The sequence below is a fragment of the Trichosurus vulpecula genome, chromosome 8, assembly GCF_011100635.1.
Source record: "Trichosurus vulpecula isolate mTriVul1 chromosome 8, mTriVul1.pri, whole genome shotgun sequence".
In the NCBI taxonomy this organism is placed as follows: domain Eukaryota; kingdom Metazoa; phylum Chordata; class Mammalia; order Diprotodontia; family Phalangeridae; genus Trichosurus; species Trichosurus vulpecula.
In genome coordinates, this window is record NC_050580.1 from 119,342,682 (window position 1) to 119,365,571 (window position 22,890).

Below are 22,890 nucleotides of genomic sequence, written 5' to 3' on the forward strand. Positions count from 1 at the left end.
TACCTGTTGGACTAAAATCCCAGTGAAACAGTGGTACAGCTATCCCAAAGACAGAATTTCAATAAAAGAATCTACTCCAATTCTTCAAAAGAAAAAATTTAATTCAATAGAAGAATCTAAAAATAAGTTTTTTCGGAATCTCTCCAGTATTATCACAATTGGCCATTTTTCCAACTAAAAAGGATGCATGATATGCTTTTTGTTTTGTTCAGATACAAATTTAGGGTTTAAATATATACAAAAATATATTTAGCCTCTCCGTCTCACTTTCTTCATAAATGGGTAAAAACAGGAAGATTAAGCGAAATGTCTGAGTGGTGTAAATCTTAAAGCACTATATAAATGCTGCTTAAAATTTATTTTTATTAGAGACTTTATGAATTCCTAAGAGAAAAATCCTCTATCTGAAACATCTCTAATGGTAAACAATATAATTTGGACAAAATAAAGGAGTTTTTTTTAAGTGTTTGAAAGCTTCAGGTAAACATTTTAAAATAATACAAAGTGAAATGGAAGTTGAGCAATTTTTCTAGTTAATATCAAGGTCCTCAGTAAAGGTAAATTGTTGGAGATGTTGTAATTATAGTGGTAATTGCTTCAAGACTCCTCAGCGTGGCCTATTTAATGCACTGATAACAAGATGCAAAGAGCTGGCAAATGGCTTATTTGATCAATGTAAAGAGTCATTCCATATTGGCTAATGCTACAGCATTGGCTACAGCAGTAGAGGCTTTGGACTTGAAAGCCCTGGTCTTTGCCAGAAGAGCCTAAATTAACCATAATTACTAAATTTGTTTATTTTATGAAGACCTACTCCTAAGCAGAAAGAGTATGTAAACCCTTAGGTGTAGGTAAAACACCAACTTTGAGGCCTATTTTTATACCATATGGAACTGTAATATTTTATAAAGAAAGTTAAATCACTTATCTAAACGTATTTTTGTTTTAAAAAGGTAAATTGTTTCTTTGACCAAACAGAAAATAAAGTAGAAAACCAGTCGGTACTATTGCGAAAAAATGTCACAAACAACTCCCCATATACTCTCTCACCATCACAACCAGTATATATGATCACTATTAATAACAAAAGTCTTTTAAATTCAGGGCAGAAAATCAGCACTATTATTATGTAACCACACAGTTTTAATGAAACTTTATGTATAAAGGGCCTGATTTTCTTGTAATGACAGTACTTACCAAGACCTCATTAGAGAAGAAGGAATACACACATACACACCCTTTTATGGACAGATGGAATGCCTACATACATACATAAATGTAACATATGTATGACCTTTCATAGACAAATACATATATGTGTACATAACCTTTTATGGATCGAAGACATATGTATATCCATAAAAGATATCCATCCATAAAAGATTTTATTTATGTATATAGACATATATATTATTCTTTCTAATGAGCTCTTAGCACTATCAAATACACATGACTTTTCTGTCCTCAATGGCATAACACAGTGGGATCTTTTGAAAGTTTACATCTATAAACATAAGTGGGGTTTTTAATACCACAGAAAATTAAAGGAAAAATAAAAGCAAATATTTGAACAAGCCTAAAATATTGTATTCATGCAATTTTAACTAAAATGTGATAGACTACAAGTACTAAAGGATCAAACTAAACTGAAATTTTTATATATCCAATAAGAAAGTGTTTAAAATAATAACCCAGGTTCACTGAAACTACATAACCTCTTAAGTTCCATAAAACACAGTAATCTCTAAGTTAACAAGGAGGAAAAACATATACTGTATCCATAGCCTTTACTAATTTTGTTCAAGGGTTCCTAGATTTTAACTAGACACTACATCTGCTAAGGACTTTATAAGTCATTTAGTCCAACCTCCTCATTCTGAGGCCTAAAGCTGAAGTGACTCAGCCCAGGTCACACAGGTTGTGAATGGCAGAGTGGAGATTTTTTAATCTGGTGGTCTAACTCCACTAGAACATAATACCACTACCTAGCTATGTGGCTCAATGAATAGAATGCTGGGTCTGGTGTCAGGAAGACTTGAATTCAACTCCAGTCTCAGATATTTACCAACTTTGTGACTCTGGGCAAGTCACTTAACCTGTTTGCCTCAGTTTCTTCACCTATAAAGTGGAGGTGATAATAGCATCTACCTCCCAGGGTTGCTGAGAATGACTGTTTGTGAAATAATAATTTTAAAGCGCTTAGCACAGTGTCTAGCACACAGCTACATAAATGTGAGCTATTATTATTACCCCGGAAGGCATTCTATTAAGTCAGATAAGTCTATTCTGAACAATTTTTTTAGGTCACAACCAAACACTTGACTGCCCGTATGCAGGAATAAGCAGCAAATTCAGGACATTCTGGAACTCGTCCTACTCATAATTAAACAGTTTGCGACATCTAGATTGTTCCCAATTCCCAAGCAATTATGCGTGTACTTATGTACCAAGCACCAAGAATGTCTGTAAGTTTTGTCCGTTTGAACTCTTGTTCAATCTAAGGGTGTCTGTGAGCAAAACACACCCATTTTGACTGAAACACAGGTGCCACACAAGATACACACAATTTGCCTTCATTTGAAAGGGAACAGAAGACAACAGGCTTTAAACATCTAAGACCACCCTTGACCTAAAGCAGATAAGTGTCAGTTATCAATCCTCCCATTATTTCAAATGAGGTGGAAGAAAATGGGGGGTTGGGAGGGATAAAATTACTTTCCCACAGAAATTAGACTTCAAGACAAGACAAAAGCCATTCAGGAGCCATAGAACTAAATGCTGGAATTCAGAAACATTGATCAGTCTCCATTGTTTTGACAAGATGAAGGTCTGTTCTACACAGGCCTTCTGTACACAATTTAGCATTCTAAACAAATCATGTGACATTATTTTCACATAGACTCAAAGGGAAAACTAAAAATTGGATGGGGTAGGATGGAGGCAGAAGAGAAACCAATTCTTCCTGTGCCACTGCAGCTGGTGGTGAGAGAGTAACTTTTAAAGACCTAAACACCTCCACTTAACAAAAACAAAATTATTAAATATGTAACAAGAATGGCCAAGACATCTGAGAAACATAACATTTTAATAGATGAAATAAATACTCCAGTACATGCAAGATAAAAACTGACATTGTGGAAAAAAAATCACTTTTGTTATAGTGTAAATTTTTGAAAACACACTCACAGTAGCTTTCCCCCAATTCGCAAAACACATGGCAAAAAACTCATAACCTTCACTCTTTCCACACCAAGTGTACTTCTAACCCAACATTCAATTAAAAATAAAAACCACATACAAAAAGGTAGCTACATCCATGTCTAATGTGTGAAACTGAGGTAACCTTTAAAACAACAACAAAAAAGGACAAAAAAAAATCTATAATCTCCTTCCCGCACAATTTGACAGTAAGATGTGGATGGGAATTTCCAAAACAATGGTTGTAGAGATGGGAACAGGGGTGGGGGTGACAGAAAAGAAAAGAAACCGCACCCAGCACGGTTAAAGCTCTCCCATTCCCCACTCCCAGGAATTGTATAAAACTTTCCAAGGTTAGACTCTCCCTTCACTTTGTTTCTACTTATGATGATGCTTTTCAAGGTATTTCTCTTGTGAATTTCAAGTGGGGTAGAGGGAAAGGGGAAAGGTGTGTGGGAGGGTGAACCTCATCTAAGCGATTTCTTTGGTATAAATGGGGTGGGGAGGGAAATATTTTCCTGTAGTCACAACCAGGGGCAAGAAGGGGAATAAACTGGAGAACGGGGTGAAGGTGGGTGGGGGGCGGTCGGGACAGGGTTAATTCACAGAATTGGAATTCACTGGCGGTAAAGTCCTGGGCGAAGACCTCTCCCTTAGTGCCTGAGATAGCAGGTTGCAGCCGTCAGAGACGGCGCAGGCTGAATTCCTCAGCCTTTCCCTGTGGTCTGTCATCTTGGCGCCCCCGTCGGGGTGCTGGGCTATATCCCTGAGGCATTGGGTCAGGAGCACGCAGGCCGACACGACGCTCATGGCCCCACCGAGGATGGCGGTTTGCACCGCCTTGCCCTCGGAACTGACGGAGGCGGCTCGACCCAGGAACTGGGGCTCGGTGGCGAAGCCCACCAGGGCGCTGACCGCCTGGACAAGGGGCCCGCTGAAAAGCGCGCAGCGGCTACGGGCCAGCTCGCTGGGCGCCGCCTTCACCTCCCGCACGCAGGCCAGCAGCGCCGACGCGCTGGTGCTCATGCACTTGACGCCCAGTTTGAATTGCTCTCGGGCGAAGCGGTCCCGGGACTTTTCGCTGGCCAGGGCGCAGGCGTCCGTTAGGAACTTGAGATTGCGCGACAGGCTCTGGGACACCTCCAGCAGCAACTGGGGCGTCATGTCCGCCAAGGGGGTTGCTCGCAACACCGCACACCCCTGCTCCACTTCGTGCCGGCAGCGGGTCACTCGGTACCGGTCCACCAAGCCCGGCTGCGCCGGCTGTGCCCCTGGGGTGGCCACCGCGGCTAAGTAGGCGGCATGAGCCGAACATTCGGTGAGGGAGACCACCAGCTCGCCCAGCTCCGCCAGACTGTCCCCAGCCTCGCTGAAACGGCCCATGTTGAGTTGACTTTGTACGTCGTGAGTCAGGATGGAGAGCCCTTTTGTGCGGGCGATGATGGTGTCCCGGCACTTTTCAAAGGACTCACCTCCGGGGCCGGAGGAGGCGGTGGAGCCCTCCAACAGCACCGGTCGCGCCTCGCTAGACAGCAGCAGCAGATCGGCCACCAGCTGCATCTTCACCTTGCAGTGGTCGCAAACCGAGACGAGCCTCTTCCGTGGCTGCGAGCCGCCCCCGACGGCGCTCGAGTGACAAGCACCGCTAGCAGGAGCAGGAGGAGAAGCCGCCTCGCTAGTAGACCTCCCCGAACTCCCGCTAGCCATAGCGCCGGGGGAGCACTGGCATGCCGCTGGGGAGCCCGCTACCGCCGCCGCTGCCGCCCCCGGAGCCGTCCCGACTGAGCTGGGCAGGGCCGCGTTGCCTTCTCCGCACCATCATGCCATCCACCGCCGCGAGCAGATGGCACCGGGGCTGCGGCGGCCGAGACAGGGACAGGGCGGGAAGCGAGCAGAGAGAAAACGGACGACCGGCTTAGTGGTGGAGGGAAGCACTTCAGCGTTTTGCCTCTTTGCCTAGGGGCTGCAAGCACCATGAACCGCCGGAAAAAAAAAATACAAGAAAAACCAAAATTAGCACTCCCCACCAGTCGGGTTCCGGGAAAGTCCACACTGGTCCTGTCTCCGCCGTGGGGCCACCGCCGCCTCCTTCCTGGGCATGGCCCTGCCAAGCCGACTGGGGTGGGGGAGGCTGGGAGTTGTCCTTCCTTCCTTTCTTTGAAATCAAAATCCTTTTTCTTAGGGAGGAGCTCCGGGACTGCGGATGCACAAACCCGCTCCTGTTCTCAGCGCTTAGAGGGCCAAGCTCGGGCACCTAGGCGCACGTGTGTCTCTAGAAACGCAACCGAAAGAGAAGTCACTTTGGAGCGGCAGAGGCGGAGGCACGCACAGGCAGCGACGGGAGCAGCCGTCCCGCATCTCTTTCTGTCTCTTTCTCCAGTCTCCTGCTATCAGGAAGCGGCAGCAGCAGCCACCCAGCGGAGGGTGTGGCTCGCCTCGGTCAGCCAGGCTGCGAGAGTCGAGTCCGGAGGGAGCTGTGCACAGATTTAGCGCTGGCTGGGGCCGGGCGCCCGCGGGCCGCTAGCTAGCACACCACGCCCGGGCGCGCCTCGCCCGGCGCCCTCGGGGCTCGGGCCGTGGTGGCGGGGAGTAGCCTTTCTTCTTCCTCTTCTCTCCACCGCCCCCCACCCACCCAGTCCTTTTCCACCAGGCTTGGATTCACTTTCCGCGGCTGGGCTGGGAAGCGGCTCCCCTTCCCGGACCATGCATCAAACCTCCCCAAGCTTGCTCCCGCTCCGAATCCATCCTCTCCAACGGCTGCTGCTGCTGCGGCTGTGGCGGCTTTCTCCCGAGGCCCCGGCTCAAGCGCATCACCCCCGGCTGCGGGCTCCCTCCGGCAGCGGTGGCCTCTTAGAACTTAGAAGGTCCCCGCACACAAGGGAGGGGTCTCCGGGCTGCTGCGGGCACCAGCTCGGGCCCTGGCTCCTGCCATTTTGGTAAATCACCAACTTCCGAGAGAGGGGAGAAAAGAAAGAAATTGAAGGGGAGAGGAAGACTGGGGGGGAGGGGGCCGCAGAGGTGGAAACAAACAACAAAAAAATGTTTCCTTTCCCAGCGCGTCTTCACCTCCCTGGGAGCAAAGTCGTGGGGGAGCCCCCTCTGCCACTGCCACCCAAACGCTGCATGGGTTGAAGGGAGGTTTTTCCTCTTCCCTTCCCCCTCCCTACCCCGCTCGCCTCGTTGCCTTTGCCGTAACCTCACTTGAGCCTATAGAAATCTTTTGTGTGGCGTCACCGCCCTTCGTTTAAATCCTGCTTCCTCCTCTACCCTTTCCTCCCGCCCCTCTCGGCATCTCCCGGACGCTTGCGCGATTAGCTGCTCCTCCCCTGGAAACGGGGCGGGCGGCTCTAAGTAGTCGTGGGAGCGCCAGCGCCTTGCTGCGGTCAGCCCTGTCCCATTCATCTTCGGCTCACCCCGATCCTCGTCTTAAGCTCTAAGGGGGATAAGCCTTGAGGCAATCGGTTCTGCCTTTTTTTTTATCCTTTCTTCCATCCCCTCCGCCCCCCACCGTGAGCCTCTCCCATCCAGAAGAAGGGAGAGAAAAAAGGGATGGGGACAGTCGTCAGGTTCTGTAAGACTGCTTTCCGCAGGAAGGGCTACAGTATGCCCAGTACCGGAGCACTGCTTCAGCGTCCTGCTTTAAGTAAGCGGTTTGCAAGAGTCAAAAGGAGAGGGTCCCGCGCTTCCTTCAGGCAAAGGGAAAAGGAGAGGGTGTCTCAAATGCGACGCTTTGTAGGGGAGGAGCTGGGGGAGGGACAGGAAGACCGCATCAGGTATTCTGCTCTCTGTTCCACTGTGGCCCAAGTCTGCAACATCCCAGGCGTTCCCTGGGTTTGAAATGATCTAATCAGACTCGAGGTACTGACTGATGCTCAGTTACAGCGTTATGAGGAAACCTGCGTTTCTCTAGAAGTTCCAGAGCTTCCTCCCTTACTCATAGTTGGTGTTTAATAAATGATAATGATTTTAATTCCTAATACTCAACTGCCATTGGAAATAGCCTGTATACTGAGGTCTAAACAGTGAAACAAGAGGCCAGGGAGGAAGGGATCTGGGTACTTTACAAACAAGCAACTATATTGCAGAATTAGCCAAAGTCTTGAATGAAATGAAACTACTATCGGATGAATTAATACCTTAGTAGTCATTCTTAGATTAAAAGATTGTCCCTAGGGGACATTTCCCCCTCCCAGATCTCACCCCTAAAATTTCTTCAGCGGCCACCCCTTAGTGGGAGGATTTTTCCAAAACTAGAGCCTGCTATTCATGACCTTTCTTTTCCTCTTTCACTTCTAAGATGCAACTGTTCTTGCACTGTCCCCTGCAGTAAGCATAGTCTGCAGTATATATGGTCAAGAGCACTTGTGCTCTATCTCATGCATCTCTCTCATATTATACACATTTATATCACACATATACACATATATATCACATACACACACACAGGATTTTTATACCTACGTATGCTATATCATATTGATATATTTTACAATCTGCAGAATATAAAAACTTTTATATATAGAAATGATATGTGTAAAGTTTGAATTCAATATATTAAGTTACTGTATACATTGAATCATATATTGAGCCAATATCGCAGTTATATGTATATATAGAGAATATGGTGAACTATATTTTTCAGTTTCGTGTGTGTGTGTGTGTGTATGGGGTGAGGTAGATGTTACAGGTAGACGGCTTCTCCTTATTCTATTATCTTGCTTTGGTAAACGTATGGAACTCTTTCTCAGATCCCACCACCACCATTTGATTCACTCTTTAAGTAGAACATCCCTCCGGTTGCCTAATCTCTTGGATCATGATCCCCACCTACCCTCTTTTGCTAATTCACCCTTACTTTTTAATCTCAGCCCAGACGAGCTCCCCCTGCCCCCGCCCCAGCTTTCCCCGGTGCTGGGATAGTAAGGGGACTTTTCTCCTTGACTAAAATACAAAAACTTAAGGTCAAAATTCCTCTCCTTGAAGCACTTGAACTCTGGAACTGTGCAGATAGAAACTCTCCGAACTAGTTTTTCCCCTCTATTCTGGTCTGTTTGGGCTATTAACAACCAGAGCTGTAGGGGAATTCTTACTCCTACCAGCAAATTCGTTTTGTAGGGTAAGGGACAATCCATACCCCCTAAGAATCAAGTAGGATCCTTTAGGCACCGCCCCTCCCCAGCTCTGCAGATCTAACTTGGTTCTCATTCTCTCATCTCTTTCCTAAATACACATTTATATTGAGTTGATTACCACCAGCCTCTCCCGTTACTCTTCACCTTGGTTGGTTAGTTTCCCTGGGGGTTTTCTATTCTACTCTAGAAATTCCAAGGTCTTTTACAACTCTGCCCCCAGGGTCACCACGCAGGGCTCCCAGCTTCCTATCCTAGATCACCACACCCGACCCTCAGGGAGTCACCTCTCAAGGCCCACACCTCCCGGCCATTGTCTCTTTACCGACCTTGAACAACAACACATCTCCCATTCAATTACACTTAATTCCTCTGACCCCACCCAAAATGAGAATGATTCAAATCAACGTAAAATTTTCTGTATGGGTTGTGGGATTGTCCTTACCTTTCTAGTACCTTTCCCACCCCTCTATTAAAGCTTTAATTTATTATTTGTAGTTAGACACATACACATATAAATTATGGTTTTGTACCGTTCAAGTAGCCACAGTGTATCATGTGATGCTGTGTGGTTAGGAAACCAATATTCTAACCTTAGCTCTGCCACTAAAAAAACTGTGACTCTGGGCAAATTAGCCCTCCTCTTTGTGTTTCAATTTCCTCATGTGTAGTATGAGGGGACTGGATTAGATAATTTCTATAAATTCCTTTCTGGCCCTAACCTTCTATAACTCTGTAACCGTTAAATGGTTTAATGAAATATCTACACTTCGAATGCCATTAACTTAAAATAATTCACATTAGCGAAAGGGATTAGAACCCCAAAAAACCAACAATCCAAAAATCCTTTATATTTGGCTCTGCAGTGTGTTTCACAATATGGCAATACCCAATGATGTAGACATTTATTTTTAAGCTTCTTGAACAAAGCAAATGGAAGGGAAAACCTATTAATGAAAACATGATTCAGAAAGAATAGAGAAGCTGTCAGATTTCCCTATCAAGGTCTCATTCTTTCTGTAACCACTCTATATTGGGCATGTGCAAAGAAATCAACCTAAATAAAGCTGCATTCTGTCAGAACTTCTCTTGAGCTGGGGAGGCGGTAAAATATTTAGATGAACAAGGGTTGCTATCATCACTCTACTCAGTTGGATGCAGGCCTGAAGAACCAGGAGGAACTAATAGCACCACATGGAGTGCCCTGCCATCCACTTTTCACTGGGATTATGGTAGAAGGTGACATTGTAATGAAGTGGCAGTGTGCTTCCTGGAACCAAAGGTCCCTACCACAAGACCTTTCCCAATTCTCTTAAAATCAAAGCCATAACAAGAGTGAGACAGCAAAAGCTTTACCCAAGGTTGTTGAGTTTAGAGGACCCCAACAGCAATTTCAGTCCTTCAGAAGTATAGAAACAACAGAGTCTAACATCTGGGTAGCAGGCATAAATTGTTCAAATGCCAGGCTACTAGATGCCAGCATGATAAGCTCCTCTGCTCTTTAAGTGTCTTCACCATCTAGCTCATACCCAGGGTCCCAGGATCTGTTTCCCTACCAAACAGCAATGCCCCACTGCCTTTTCCTACTGCTATCCCCTTTGCCCAACTCAATTCAAGACAGTTGCCCTAGGGGTGATCTTTGGTGTCCTGAACACAAAAATTCCCTTTTTTTGGTTCTGATTGTTTTTGTTGTTTGTCCTTCTTTCTGAAGAGGACCAATGACATCACAGGTGATGACTTAGTTTGTGCATGAATTGGATTTCTGTAAAGCTGAGTTGCACACAGTCATCAGCCTCATTCTTCCAGAGTCCCTGAAGTCCAGTGGCAAGACAAAAATTAAGAGCACTGGTGATGGCCCAGAATGCCATGGATGATCTTGATGTCATCCATGTCTGACCACATTCTAAGTGCTGCACAGCAACTGCTTTAGCCACCTTCATGGTCAGTGGAACAAGTTGTTCTCATTTGCCCATTCACATGCTTGGGGTAGGCATCCCCCTGAATCACTAATAGATTTGAGGCCTATCAGTTAGCCTCAACCTGGTCTAGCCCATCTGCCTAGAGTCCTAGATAGTTTTACTGGAGTGTGGCCACTATGTGTGCTACAGCTTCGTGGAGCCACAAGTGAGAGTTGGGTGAAGGTAGACAAGCAGCCCTGAAAAAGGTTCAGCAATGGGGCAGCTAGGTGGTGCAGTGAGTAGAGCACTGGCCCTGGGGTCAGGAGGACCTGAGTTCAAATCCGAATTCAGACACTTGACACACTTTATTAGCTATGTGACCTTGGGCAAGTCACTTAACCCCAATTGTGCTGCCTTCCCCGCCTCCAAAAAAAAAAAAAAAGAAAAAGATGTCATACCCCATACACCTTGGTTCTGATTACAATCGATCCTAACAGCCCTTCACAAAGATTGTTCAGTCCCCTTGTTTAATCAGTAAGTAAATAGAAACCCAAAGAAATTAAGTGATTTGTTAAAGACCACACAGATAGCAAGTAGCAGAGTAGGAGTGTTGTACACACACACACACACGTATACATATATATATATATGTATATATATATATATATATCTACCTAGATATGCACAAATATATCCCTTAAAGCAGGTCCAGTAAGACTTGTATTACTTTGTGGCCATTGTGTTGTTACTACATATACTTAACTATTCTACAATTTGGTTTCCTTAATTAACCTAATCTTTCCACCACTCTCTCCCCATTAGCTGAGTTAAAATCCCAACAGACTATGCTGGAACCATGGTAACACTTTATATTTTTTAGAAAAGTAGGAATTAGCTAACAAAGCAGAAAATTGTAGGCACGAAAAGCTTAGCAGCATGTTTTGAGGGTAGTTCGGATTGAATAATCAATGGGGCTGATAAGAAATAAGCTAAGACCAGATGTGAAAATACTGAATAAAATATTAGCAAAGAGGCTGCAGTAACATATTAAAAATGTTATATACTATAACTAGATTGATTTTATACAAGCTTTGGCTTTTAAATAACCAAGGTTATTTAAAAAAACTATAAATATAATTAACCATCTTAATAACAAAAACAAAAACCACATGATTATATATCAATAGATGCAGAAAAACTTTTAACAAAGTATGATTTTGTTAAAGATCTTTTTATGCTAAGAAATTAAAAATCATAGACTAGATGGATCCTTCTTTAATACGTGGTAAATGCTTTCTAAAACTAAGAGCTAACATTATCTGTATTGGAAAAACATGGGAGGCCTTTCCAATAACATTGGGGGTAGAGAGAGTTTTCAATGTAACCACTATTAGGTGATATAAGTCTGAACATACTAGGCACAACAATAAGATATGAACAAGAAAATGAGAAAATGAACACTGACAAAAAGGAAATAATATTTTGCAAATGTTTATTTCCTTAACTGTATTTTATTTAAATGCCAATGTTATAAGAATATTGGGGTTTTTTAAACTTTTCATTGCCAACATACAGTATTTCTACTTTATTCCTAGAAAAGGAAGTGAGCCATATGTGTAGTGAGAGAGAGCAAAATAGAACTGATGGATGGCCTCAGTGGTGCAGTGTTGTTTCAACAATCCGGCTAAACAGCTGCTGGGGGTGGGGTGTAAAATCAACAACAACCAGCTCACAGAAGGCTGCAAAAGCCCAGGTTCTTTTGATCTGCTTTGCTAAGGAAAGCAACGTTAAAGGGTTAACAAGCTTACTTTAATTCGGCATACAAATACCATTCACTTAGTTCAGGGGAAAAATCCAGCACCCTGAACTTCAGAGCAAATACAAACAAATTACAAACATTGAAAGACAGGTCAAATACAATTCATAGTTACCAACATCTAAGTTCAGCCTGGGAGCTCATGACAAGGGCTGGCCCACAGTCAGGCACGCCACCGCTGCTGTGGGTCAAAGCTTCGAAAAAGAGAAAGCCAACCCCTGGTTTTATATCTTTTTCAGGGTCAAGGGTGCGACTCACCCACATGACCTAAAATTGTCACAAAGAGGCAACTTAAACCCACGTGGTCTAAAAGCCTCTGATGTCACAAACGTCACTCAAACCCATGTAAACTAGGCTTTCTCTTGAGGCAAGGAGGTCAGCAAGTACTCCTAATTTAATCAAGGAAATAAAGGCCAAACTCTTCAAGGACACTTGGTAGAACTAAGTGCTAAGAGCCCATTTTGATTGCCAACACGAGCGTATCCACACAAGAGTAAAAGACTCTCTAGGAAGGCCTTCAGTGTTAGATGGACCCTCTCAAGGATTTATGGAAGGAAGTAGGCAAAGATCAAACAGGATGAGAAAGTATAGATTGCTTGTAAAAGTCTAAATTTACCCTGGTGAAAGGTATACCCACATCTGATAAAGTCAGTAATCCATTAAAATATCAAAGAAGGATGAGTAAACCAGGCCTTTTTTTTTTTAAAAAATATACTGGTCTATGCACTTAGCTTCTTTTCCTAAACTTTTGGAATGCAAAGTGTTTATAAATTGGGTAATTTCTATATGGAGTTAAACTCTTATAAGTTACCTTAATAAAACAGTATTTCTAATAACCTATTCTGTACTAACAACAATCCATACTTACATAGTACTTTCAGATTTACAAAAAAAACTTTCCCCAGAGTCCCATGGGACATACATAGTATAATTATTATTAATTCTCTTTTTTAAGCTGGGATTCATTATCCAGGCTTATGTTTGTCCTTTGTTCTCAAAGAGGACCATGACATCTGGGAATTTATAAGGTGACTTGCAGTTGACTTTGATTTGAGAGAGGGAGGGCTGTGCAAAGTCACCAGCCTCACTTTCTCCTCCGCAACCATCTGGGTCCAGTGACCGGATATTCACCGGGACGACTGGAAACGTCCCAGGATGCCTTGGGAGACCCTGGGAGACCTTTCAGGCTAAGGTCTTTTCACATTCTCACTTTGAGTGAGGTAACTTGGGTAATGCCCATTCAGTGAATAGGCCTCTTTAAGAAGTTAATCAAGGGATGACCCCTTTAATGAAAACAAACAAAAAAAAAATCGAACCCGGTAGGGAAGACCCTCAGGGTTCCTGGCCAAAACAGAAACAGTTACTATTTAGTATTTACATTCACTCTGTGCTAATAGGGCAGGGACCTATTGTCCAATCTATAAGCTCCAGAGTGGATTGGGTTTACTGTCTGGGGTAGAAGTACAAGGGCTACTCACAGACCTGGGTCCTACTCTGTCACTGGAGCTTTGACCTGCTCTATTTCCCACCTGAATGGGTTCGACCTTTTTTAGGTTTAGGTTTCTTATTAATTTTGAACTTAGTGGCTTAATTTGTTACAGCTCAGAATTCTCAAGTTCAAGAGATGAGCCTTGATGGTAGCTAGGATCACATGCATGTACATAATTTTCCCTATTTTATACATGAGGAAACTGAGGATAAGAGGGGTAAAGTGACCTGAACATCATACAGCTAGTAAGTATTCAAACTTTGTTTTGGACCTAAAATTATCTATTCCAGTGCTTTCAACTATGTCAGACTGCCTTCTCATTATAACTATGGCAATATTTTACTGTACCAAATATTGTGTGACCTTAGAAACAATACTCATCTTTGTTTAACATCCACAACTCAAACTGTTAAGTGTCTTTATTTTCCACTGATCCTGCAAGCAGAGATACTATGAAAAGGGTGGAGTTTTGTTCACTTTTTTGATCTCTTGGGGGTCCATAGTTACAGGAGACAGATGAGCCAAACACTTGGGTACAGGAAGGGTGGAACCCAGCTCACATTTTATGCAGTACACCATGCTTTCTTCTGATGTGCTCCAGACAAGGGGTTGGAGGGAAGATCTAGGAGACCATTTGTTTATGTTGAGCCATCCTTATCAATTTGGTTCACCTTAGCTCCTCTCTGGTTTGTTGTAGTTGCAAGCCAAATGAAGTTAGACAGAGACATTATCTTCGGCAAGCACAGAAACAGAGTTCTAATGTGCCTTCGTTATTTTCTCTCTGTAGCCAAAACCTGCTCTGGTAAAGCAAAAGTAATTTTCCAGGTACCTCAGGCAATAGATGCATTTTTCCTCTTAAAGAAATTCAGATCTCTTTTCTGAATTGTGGAGGCAATTCAGTATGGAAGATAATTAACCTATTCTATTCACTACAACTAGACTCACACCTTTCACTAGAGTCAGCTTTCTTTTCCTGTAGGAGAAAAGAAAATGAGTGAAAATATTTTTTGATTATCAGTGTGCTTTAGGCAATATCTAATTCCCTCGTCAGTTTTTGGATCTGTTTCTCTTTTGATCTACTTAGAAATCAAAATGAAAAGGTAAAAAAGAGAATTAACCCTCTTTTAGACAAAGCCTGGGTCTAACAAATCCTAGAAAATGGAATGCTTCATAAATAAAATCATCCACACAAGAAGCTCACCAAACCAACTTGAATTTTAAAAGACATTTAAAGAAAGTGGAAGTAAGGACAAGTAGTAAGATGAATATGAAAGCGTGGCATGGACATTTAATAATAGTGTCAGGAGAGTTAAAGGCTAAAATGAACCTCAGGATTGGCAGGAAAAATCAAGGATAGAAAATCAATTTTCATTATATATGTGTGTTCATATATGTGTATGTACATGTATATACACACAGATTATGTACATATATGTGTGTGTTATATGTATGTGTAAATTTTGTTATATATGCATATATTTCTATAAATACACAGAGAGAAGAGGATCGAAGAAGAAATAGGATGGAAGGCTGGGCTAGATAAGATGCTAAAATACAAAGATGAGTGTAGAGATAATGAAAGAACATCTAGGTAGCCTTTTAAGTCTCATTCGCCAGGCCCAGACTAACTATGTCTCCATGGGACTGAAAAAGCTGATGGATTTAACTGATGATTCAGTGTCAGTGATTTTTGAAGCATCAGGAATAATGGGAACATTGCTGCAGGGCTGAAGAAGGGAAAGTGGCCTGGATTTGGATTTAGAGCAGGGCTGTCCAAAATGCGTCCCGTAAATCAAAGTATATTATCTATTGTTTCAATAAAAGCCTGAGGTTGGACAGCCCTGATTTAGAGGATCTGGCCACCACTTACTACTTCTAACTTGTATCAAGTCACTTAACTGTCAGTCTCACTTTCTGTCATCTGTAAAATGAAAGTGTTAGGTTAGGTGATCTCTAAGGTCTCTTGTAAATCCATATCTCCTATATAAGACAATGTTGGTAAGGCATTTAGCACAGTACTTGGCACATAGTAGGCACATATGCTTCTATGAACCTATGACCGCTGGGGTCCGGAATGACCAGTGTGGATTTATCTTTTGGCTGACTGGCCATCCTAACAATGAAAACTGACAAAAGCCCATGCTATAGTTGCCACCTTAAGCCATGGATAAACAATCTCTCTCTAAAGGTAAAGCCAAACACAAAACAGAAATCATAGGATCAAGAGGTGGGAAGAGCCTTACTAATTATCTAACTCCCTTTTTTTGTTTGAGGAAATGTGAAGTACCCTAACTTAATAGTCGATATTAAGAGTTTCTTGTTCAAATTATGTGAATCATTGCCCAGATTCTTCACTTTACCATGGCAGATCCCCAAATTAAACCTTTTATTGCCTTCTTGAATCTTTACTATTCTCGTTGATTAAAATAGAAAAATAATCATCTAAATACACAAAATATTTGTATGTATTAATTAATTTAAAAACTTGTTTGTTTGTTTTAACGGGCCTTTGTATTCAGGGGAATTTAGGGTCATTAAGTGAATTTTGCAATTTTCTAAAGGCAATTCAGCCTGCTCTCTTTCTCCCATTCAACCTCTGGGTCCAACTTGTTGTCCATAAGCACTGTTTTTCCTAGGTGGACATTCTGAGGGGAAAGCTCTACAGGTTGTCCATCCAAAGGCATGTTGAAATATAAGCAATAGACATTTTCATCCACTTAGTGTTTTCTGTGTAGAGGGTGAGGTAGTGCCCCTTTGAGTGATTACAGATATCTTCTATGAGGCTCTACAGTGTTCTGGGGTTTGCTGCAGACCACCATCCATAAGAAATTGTTCTTTGACCTGGACTTTGCAATGGCTCTTCTCCAGCACAACAACATACATTCATTTCTGTCTTATGCCTCAACTTACTATCAGAAAGTCATTATTCAGGTTTATTTTCTGTAGTTATATATTCCAAAGATAGTGTTTTCTTAGGGTCCTGACAGTTTCAACCATCCAACCTGCTTTTCTGGGCCTTATACACTTTTAGTCTCACATAGTAGCTATCCAGCTTAAAAAAAAAGTTTCAGCTAGTTTCATTCGAACTACTCTTTAGTTTTGGTCCTTTAGTTTGGACCTAAGTTTACTCCTGGCCTTCAGTGTTCATGGTTGGGGCAGGAGAAATAATATGTTCACACAGTGAAGTGCATGATGCCAGTATTAAAGGTTTTTTGTTCCTTGAAGAGGTGTTTTTGTTTTGTTTTGTTTGCTTGGGTTTCTAATAGCTTCTACTCTTCTGTCTATGGAGTGAGAGTACACAGCCATATTTATGTGGCTACTAAACTAAATAGCAACACAACTGATTGAGTTATTTTGTTGGGCTGCATGGTCAGTAACCTCTTTCAGGGATGTCACAGAATCAAAGAATTCAGGAATTAAAAGAGACCTCAGTAGCTATCTAATCCAACCCCTCCAGGAAAGGATCACTACCATGATCTACTTGACAAACAATGACCTTCAAGGAGGGGGAATTCATCACCTTTCAAGACAGGTCATTCATTCCACTTTTGGATAGCCCAAATTGTTAGCAAGTTTTGTCTTTTTTTTCCTAACTTTAATACTAAATTATTCTCTTTGCAGCTTCCACCTCTTATTCCTGGGTTTGCCTACTGGAGCTGAACAGAGCAAGCATGACACCTTCTAATTGAGCCAGCCCTCCAAATAACTGAAGACAGCTATCATATATCTATTTCCCCACACACATATATACACACCAGTCCTTCTTTCCTCCAAGCTAAACTTGCTGACAACCAAACCCTATGTCATGGCATCAAGGATCTCTACCATCCAGATTACCTTCCTCAGGACACTCTCCAATTCATTAAAGTCCTTAAACCATGGTAAACAGTACTCCAGATGAGGGCATATCATGCAGTAGAACGATGACTTCCCTATTCCTGGAAGCTGCGCCCCTCTTGATGGAATGAAAGATCATATTAACTTTTCTGGCTACCATAACACATCGCTAATTCATATTGAGCACATAGTTCACTGAAACTTCCAGTTCTTTTTCAGAGCAATTGCTAGAATATGCCCTAGATCAGAGGTGGGGAACCTGTGGCCTCAAGGCTACATGTGGCCCTCTAGGTCCTCAAGTGTGACACTTTGACTGAATCCAAACTTCACAGAACAAATCCCCTTAAATAAAAGGATTTGTTCTGTAAAACTTGGACTCAGTCAAAAGGCTGCACCCAAGGACCTAGAAGGCTACATGTGGCCTCAAGGCTGCAGGTTCCCCACTCCTGTCCAAGATGATCCCTGACATAGATCTTTCTCATTAGAGAATGCTGCACCATCACTCAGGGCCAGGCAAATACTTACTGAGTCCCTTCTTCCAGCCGAAAGCATATCTAATTATGTCATTTCCACCATTTTCATAATGCCAAATAGACAATGCTTCTCACCTTGGCTGCTTACATTACCCCGCAAAGCAGCCTTGAGATTTTATAGTTATCATAGTAAGACTCAGTAGAGCCATGGTGAAGTACAAAGTAAGTAATTGCCCACCTAGTTCTTTCAAAGTGATTGGTATACTGTATCAGATTGCATACTATCTCAGAAAGGGAGTTGAGGATGGAGGAGAAAAAAGAATTTGGAACTCAAAACTTAAAAGAATGTTTTGTTTTTACATGTAATTAGGGGGAAAATAAAATATTATTTTAAAAATGATTGGTCTAAACCATTTAAAACTCACCCTATATATAGATATCTCTGCTTATAGCAGTGAAAAGCAAACTATTTCAATTTCCACAGCTGTTCTGTCTGCATTCCAATGGTCCCTAGGCTTAGTATTAATAAATGATAATAATAGATTGCATTTATATAGTTTTTTATGGTTTCCAAAAGACTTCTATTTCACATGTCTATTTCAGAGTAGGGGACTGTGGTTGTGAAGTCCGGGAGATAAATTTGATGGGCTAATAAATGTTCATTGAATTGAATGGAATGGAATTAATTCTCCTTAAAAGATGGGTTTAACAAGAATCTGAGGGGAAAATCTTGGCAGCAAGTTTCTTTCATTTCTCAAATATGTAGGGAACTGAGTCAAATTACAAGAGTCAGAGCTATTCCCCAATTGGTCAATGATCAAAGGATAACAGGCAGTTTCAGGAGAAGAAACCAGTAAGCCATACAAAAAAAATTCTTTGAATCAATAATAATTAGAGAAATTCAATTAAAAAAAAAACAACTCTGAGGTACCACCTCATATCCATCAGATTGGCTAACATGAGAAAAGAAGAAAGTGACAAATGCTAGAAGGGATGTGAGAAAATAATGCACTGTTGGTAGAGCTATGAACTGGTAGTTCAACCATTCTGGAAAACAATTTAGAACTATACCCCAAAAGCTATTGAATGGTAACTTATTATACTGCTGCTAGGTCTGTACCCCAAAGAGATTTCTTAAAAAAGAGGAAAGAATACATATGTACAAAAATATTTATAGCAGCTCTTTTGATGATAGCAAAAGATCAGAAACTGAGGGAATGCCCATTACTTGGGGAATGGATGAACAAATTATGGTATATGAATGTAATTATTGTGTTGTAAGAAATGAAGAAGGAGACAGTTTCAGAAAAACCTGGGGAGACCTGTATGAATATACAAAGTGAACTGAGTAAAATTTAGGGAACAATCTACACAGTTAAAGCAATATTGTAATCATAATCATCTTTGAAAGACTTAGCAACTTGAGCAACACAATGATCCACAACAATTCCAAAGAACTTATACAATCCATTAGAGTGCAGATTGAAGCATATTTCTTTTTCTTTCCTTTTTTATGGCGAATATGGAAATTTGTTTTGCATGACTATACATGTTTGTATATACATGTATATTTGGATATATACTATTTTGTTTTTCTTGCCTTCTTAATAGATGGGGGAAGGAGATAATTTGGAACTAAAAAAAAATTTTAAAGTCTCCACATTAAAAAAAAACACCAAAGGTAGGCTTAAGATAGTTTCAAGATATAGGTTAATACACTGAATTCCTTTCCTGGGTATATCAGATCTTTGACGTGAAGCCAAAAAAAAAAGTTTCTTACATTTGCAGACATTTGTGTACAAATGGGTTGGCATGTGTTTTGCCTTTCTCAGAAAACTTATATATTACTTCAGCTAAACCTAAAACCTGTGTTATATAGGCATATAAGTTGTCATAGAAAGGCATCACTCCTTCAAGTGATCTTATTCTTTGCTATGTATATTTTTTCAGATTTAGTTATTATCCTAATGATCTTAAAAGGTTTCACACTGTAGAACTGGCTTTATGAAAGGAGCAATATAATAATGGAGAATCAAGGATAGTCTGTAGAATATTGCAGGTGTTTCATTATGCTAATGATTCATTAGGACTAGGCAAATCAGTTAACCTATTTGTATCCTTTTACCAATGTCTTAGTTAGGTACAACTCATTAGGAACAGTATCTCTTTTCTCTCTCCTAGCACCAGAAGGGAGGATTTAAGGTGATAAAATGAAAAGTGAAGAAGGGGAGAAGTAATGCTAGACATCAATGGGCTAACAGGTCAGAGTCAGCTCTCCCTCCTCCCCTCACAATGACAAACCCACCTGGGGTCTCTGTTTCATTGCTTTCCTATATATTCTTGCTTTTCCTCTTGTCCCTATTATTCTATCTTTGTTATTTGAAAAGCTATCCATCTTCCCAGAAAGGAATTGTGGCTGGCCACAATGTGGATAAGTAAATCTACATTCATAATCAAAATGAACACCTCTTTAGGGTAGGGACTGTTTTTTTGTTTTATCTTTTTAACCTTAGTTCCTAGCATAGTGCCTTAGATGATACTTCATAAATTCTAGATGGATTGATTTGGACTGTAGAAAGCCAAAAATGAAAGCCTTTTGAATTATCCACCACAGAGCTCTTAAATTAACATAGATACAGACTAAAAAGCATTTTATTACTACTATATGTACTTGGCTATTCTTGTCACCAGGCTGGGGCAGGCTTCTAGGATCACAAGACTCTATAATAGTCATAGTAAGGGGAATTGAGAAGAGAGGCGAGGTCTTTTTCTAACCCTTTCTTTTGCATACCCAATTCTTCTTACTTCACCTGTTTCTTCTGTAATTCAAGATCTGCAAGTCAGTTTAAGCACCCTTAGCCTTGGCCAAAGCAGCCATCCAGACTGAGGAAGATGCTGAGGAACGTGGATGGCCAGTTTGATTGTTTGTACATGAACAGCCTGTAAAACTTCTGCTCTCCAAGATTCTGGAGCATGTAAGAAAAAAGTTAATATTAGAACTCAGAGAAATTCAAGTCCCAGTAGACAAAGATAACATGAATGATTAGCCTTCATTTTGCTATGTCTACACGATGCCAAATGTCCAGATAAAAGTGAAAACTTAGTCAATCCAGATGTTCTCAGATATTCATAAACTTGAATGATAGACTAAATCTATTTTTTAAAAAAGTCCAGATGAAAGACAGTTCTGGGCGTTTCACACAATTCTGAAATTCTCTGTAACATCATTAGATGACTTCTGCTTTATACAAGCAGGTGCAGTAGCCTAGCAGTTCCAGTAAATCTGTACCTTAACTTGGAGGCCAGCAAAATGGATTACAAATATGACCTCTTCCAGCAGTACAGATGATCAGCCACAGCTGTACATGTTTTCTAGTATGACTGCAACTGGATAGGGCTTGGAGCCATTGGGTGGAGCATTGAACTCAGGGGAGAGAATGTGATATTTTTCCCTATGGTTTCAGTAAAAGTCTCTCATTTCCTTATTAGATGATTCTGCCCTGCACTAGAAATGGTACAATTAGAAAATGTGACTGCTGATGAATTCTTTTTTTTAAAAAAACAGCAAAAAATGTTCCATCATTCTGAACAAACCAGACTCTCTTGGATTTAAAAAAAAGTTTCTGAATCAAAATTCAAAGCATACAGTTGGAGGGGATTTAAATCAGTGGGTTCTAATAAAACAGGGTATCCTGCAAGTTTTAGAGCAATGTTGAAGCTACTAAAGCTTAGAAACTGCACTAAGACTTTTGAGCTTTCCCACATAATATTCTTGACATTATAAACCCAGTGTGTTAGAAATCTATATAACAATCAGCATTTAAGTTTGTTGGTGTTTTTGAATTGCTATCTTTCGCATTACACATTTCACATGAGGAGTATTAAGAGAGAAGTATATTGGAAACATAGTTTTAAAAATTAGGTAAGCAACAACCGATTTACAGAAAAAAAATGAGAAGCAAAGGAAAATCATGGATGAAGAAGAAAAATACATTGAATAATCCAGAAGTTGATGGGGATGCATTGTTGTGGCCAGCTAAACCAGAAGGAAAAATTCAGCCAGATTAGTAGTAACCCCACTTAGATATGAGTTGTTTGTTCAAATATATTATGATATATGAAATCCAATATAGTTGTTCTCTTACACACATTGAAGGGAGAGCAAATTATTTCTAGAAAGCAAAATAGAGTGAATGATAATTAGTTTTTGAAGATTGCTGCCTCCATTATAATTTTAAGAATAAAAGTGTTAGTAGGTGCATCTGCACTCTTGACCAGATTAATTGATCCAGGGTTAATGAAATGGGTTAACGAACAGTGCATTCAGAGAATAATTACCCATGGCCCACAACTGTAGCTTTGAGTTTATATGTTGGGGCTTAATCTTGAGTAAGCCACTATTTGTCTTATTTCGACACTGATTGTTTGCCCTGGAAACATCTGACTTTTGCTCATTTTGCCCCCACCAGTGGTTTCCTTTGGGAACATCAGAATTTTGACTAGTATTTAAGTTTTTATAGAGAAGGGAAAAATGTGTAGGATTCTATAGAGATAAGTTATATGGAGGTAAAGGACCTAGAAGCATCTAAAGTAGGTACAAGTTCATATAGGGATTACAAATTAGTCTGAGGGCAGGTTAGTGAGATGTCCCATATGAGCACTCTGGCTAACAGTTCTTCAAATAAAAGGCAGCTTTACTTAATCCAACCAAAAAAAAAAGTAGAAAATACAAGAGACTCAAATTCTCCCTCCCTCTCTTGTGGGACTCAGTTTCTCTCAGAGCCTGCCCTAGGAGAATACCACCTTTCTCTTCTAGTAAGGAAAAAATATTCAGAGTTGCCAGAGAATAAAGTAACTCTATAGTGAGTTCCACCCCCACGGAGCACCAAAGAGGTTAAGTGATTTGCCCAAAATATACAAACAGTAAATAGGGATTGAAACCCAAGTCCCCTTTCTCCAAATTCAGTGATCATTCCATTGCTTGTCCAAGAATTTCCTACTGTCAATTACCCACAACCGTCATGAATATTTCTGGGTTTACTCTTTTCTT

The 22,890-nt window shown here is 41.2% G+C and overlaps 1 protein-coding gene across 1 annotated transcript; it reads right to left on the reverse strand.

Annotated features, from left to right (window-relative positions):
* Positions 1–3,066: 3,066 nt before the first annotated feature.
* Positions 3,067–6,416, reverse strand: TLNRD1 (talin rod domain containing 1). The gene has a single exon (XM_036736996.1). It carries the CDS (start codon positions 4,903–4,905, stop codon positions 3,796–3,798), a length of 1,110 nt encoding a protein of 369 aa, XP_036592891.1. The 5' UTR covers positions 4,906–6,416; the 3' UTR covers positions 3,067–3,795.
* Between the last annotated feature and the right edge of the window lie 16,474 nt (positions 6,417–22,890).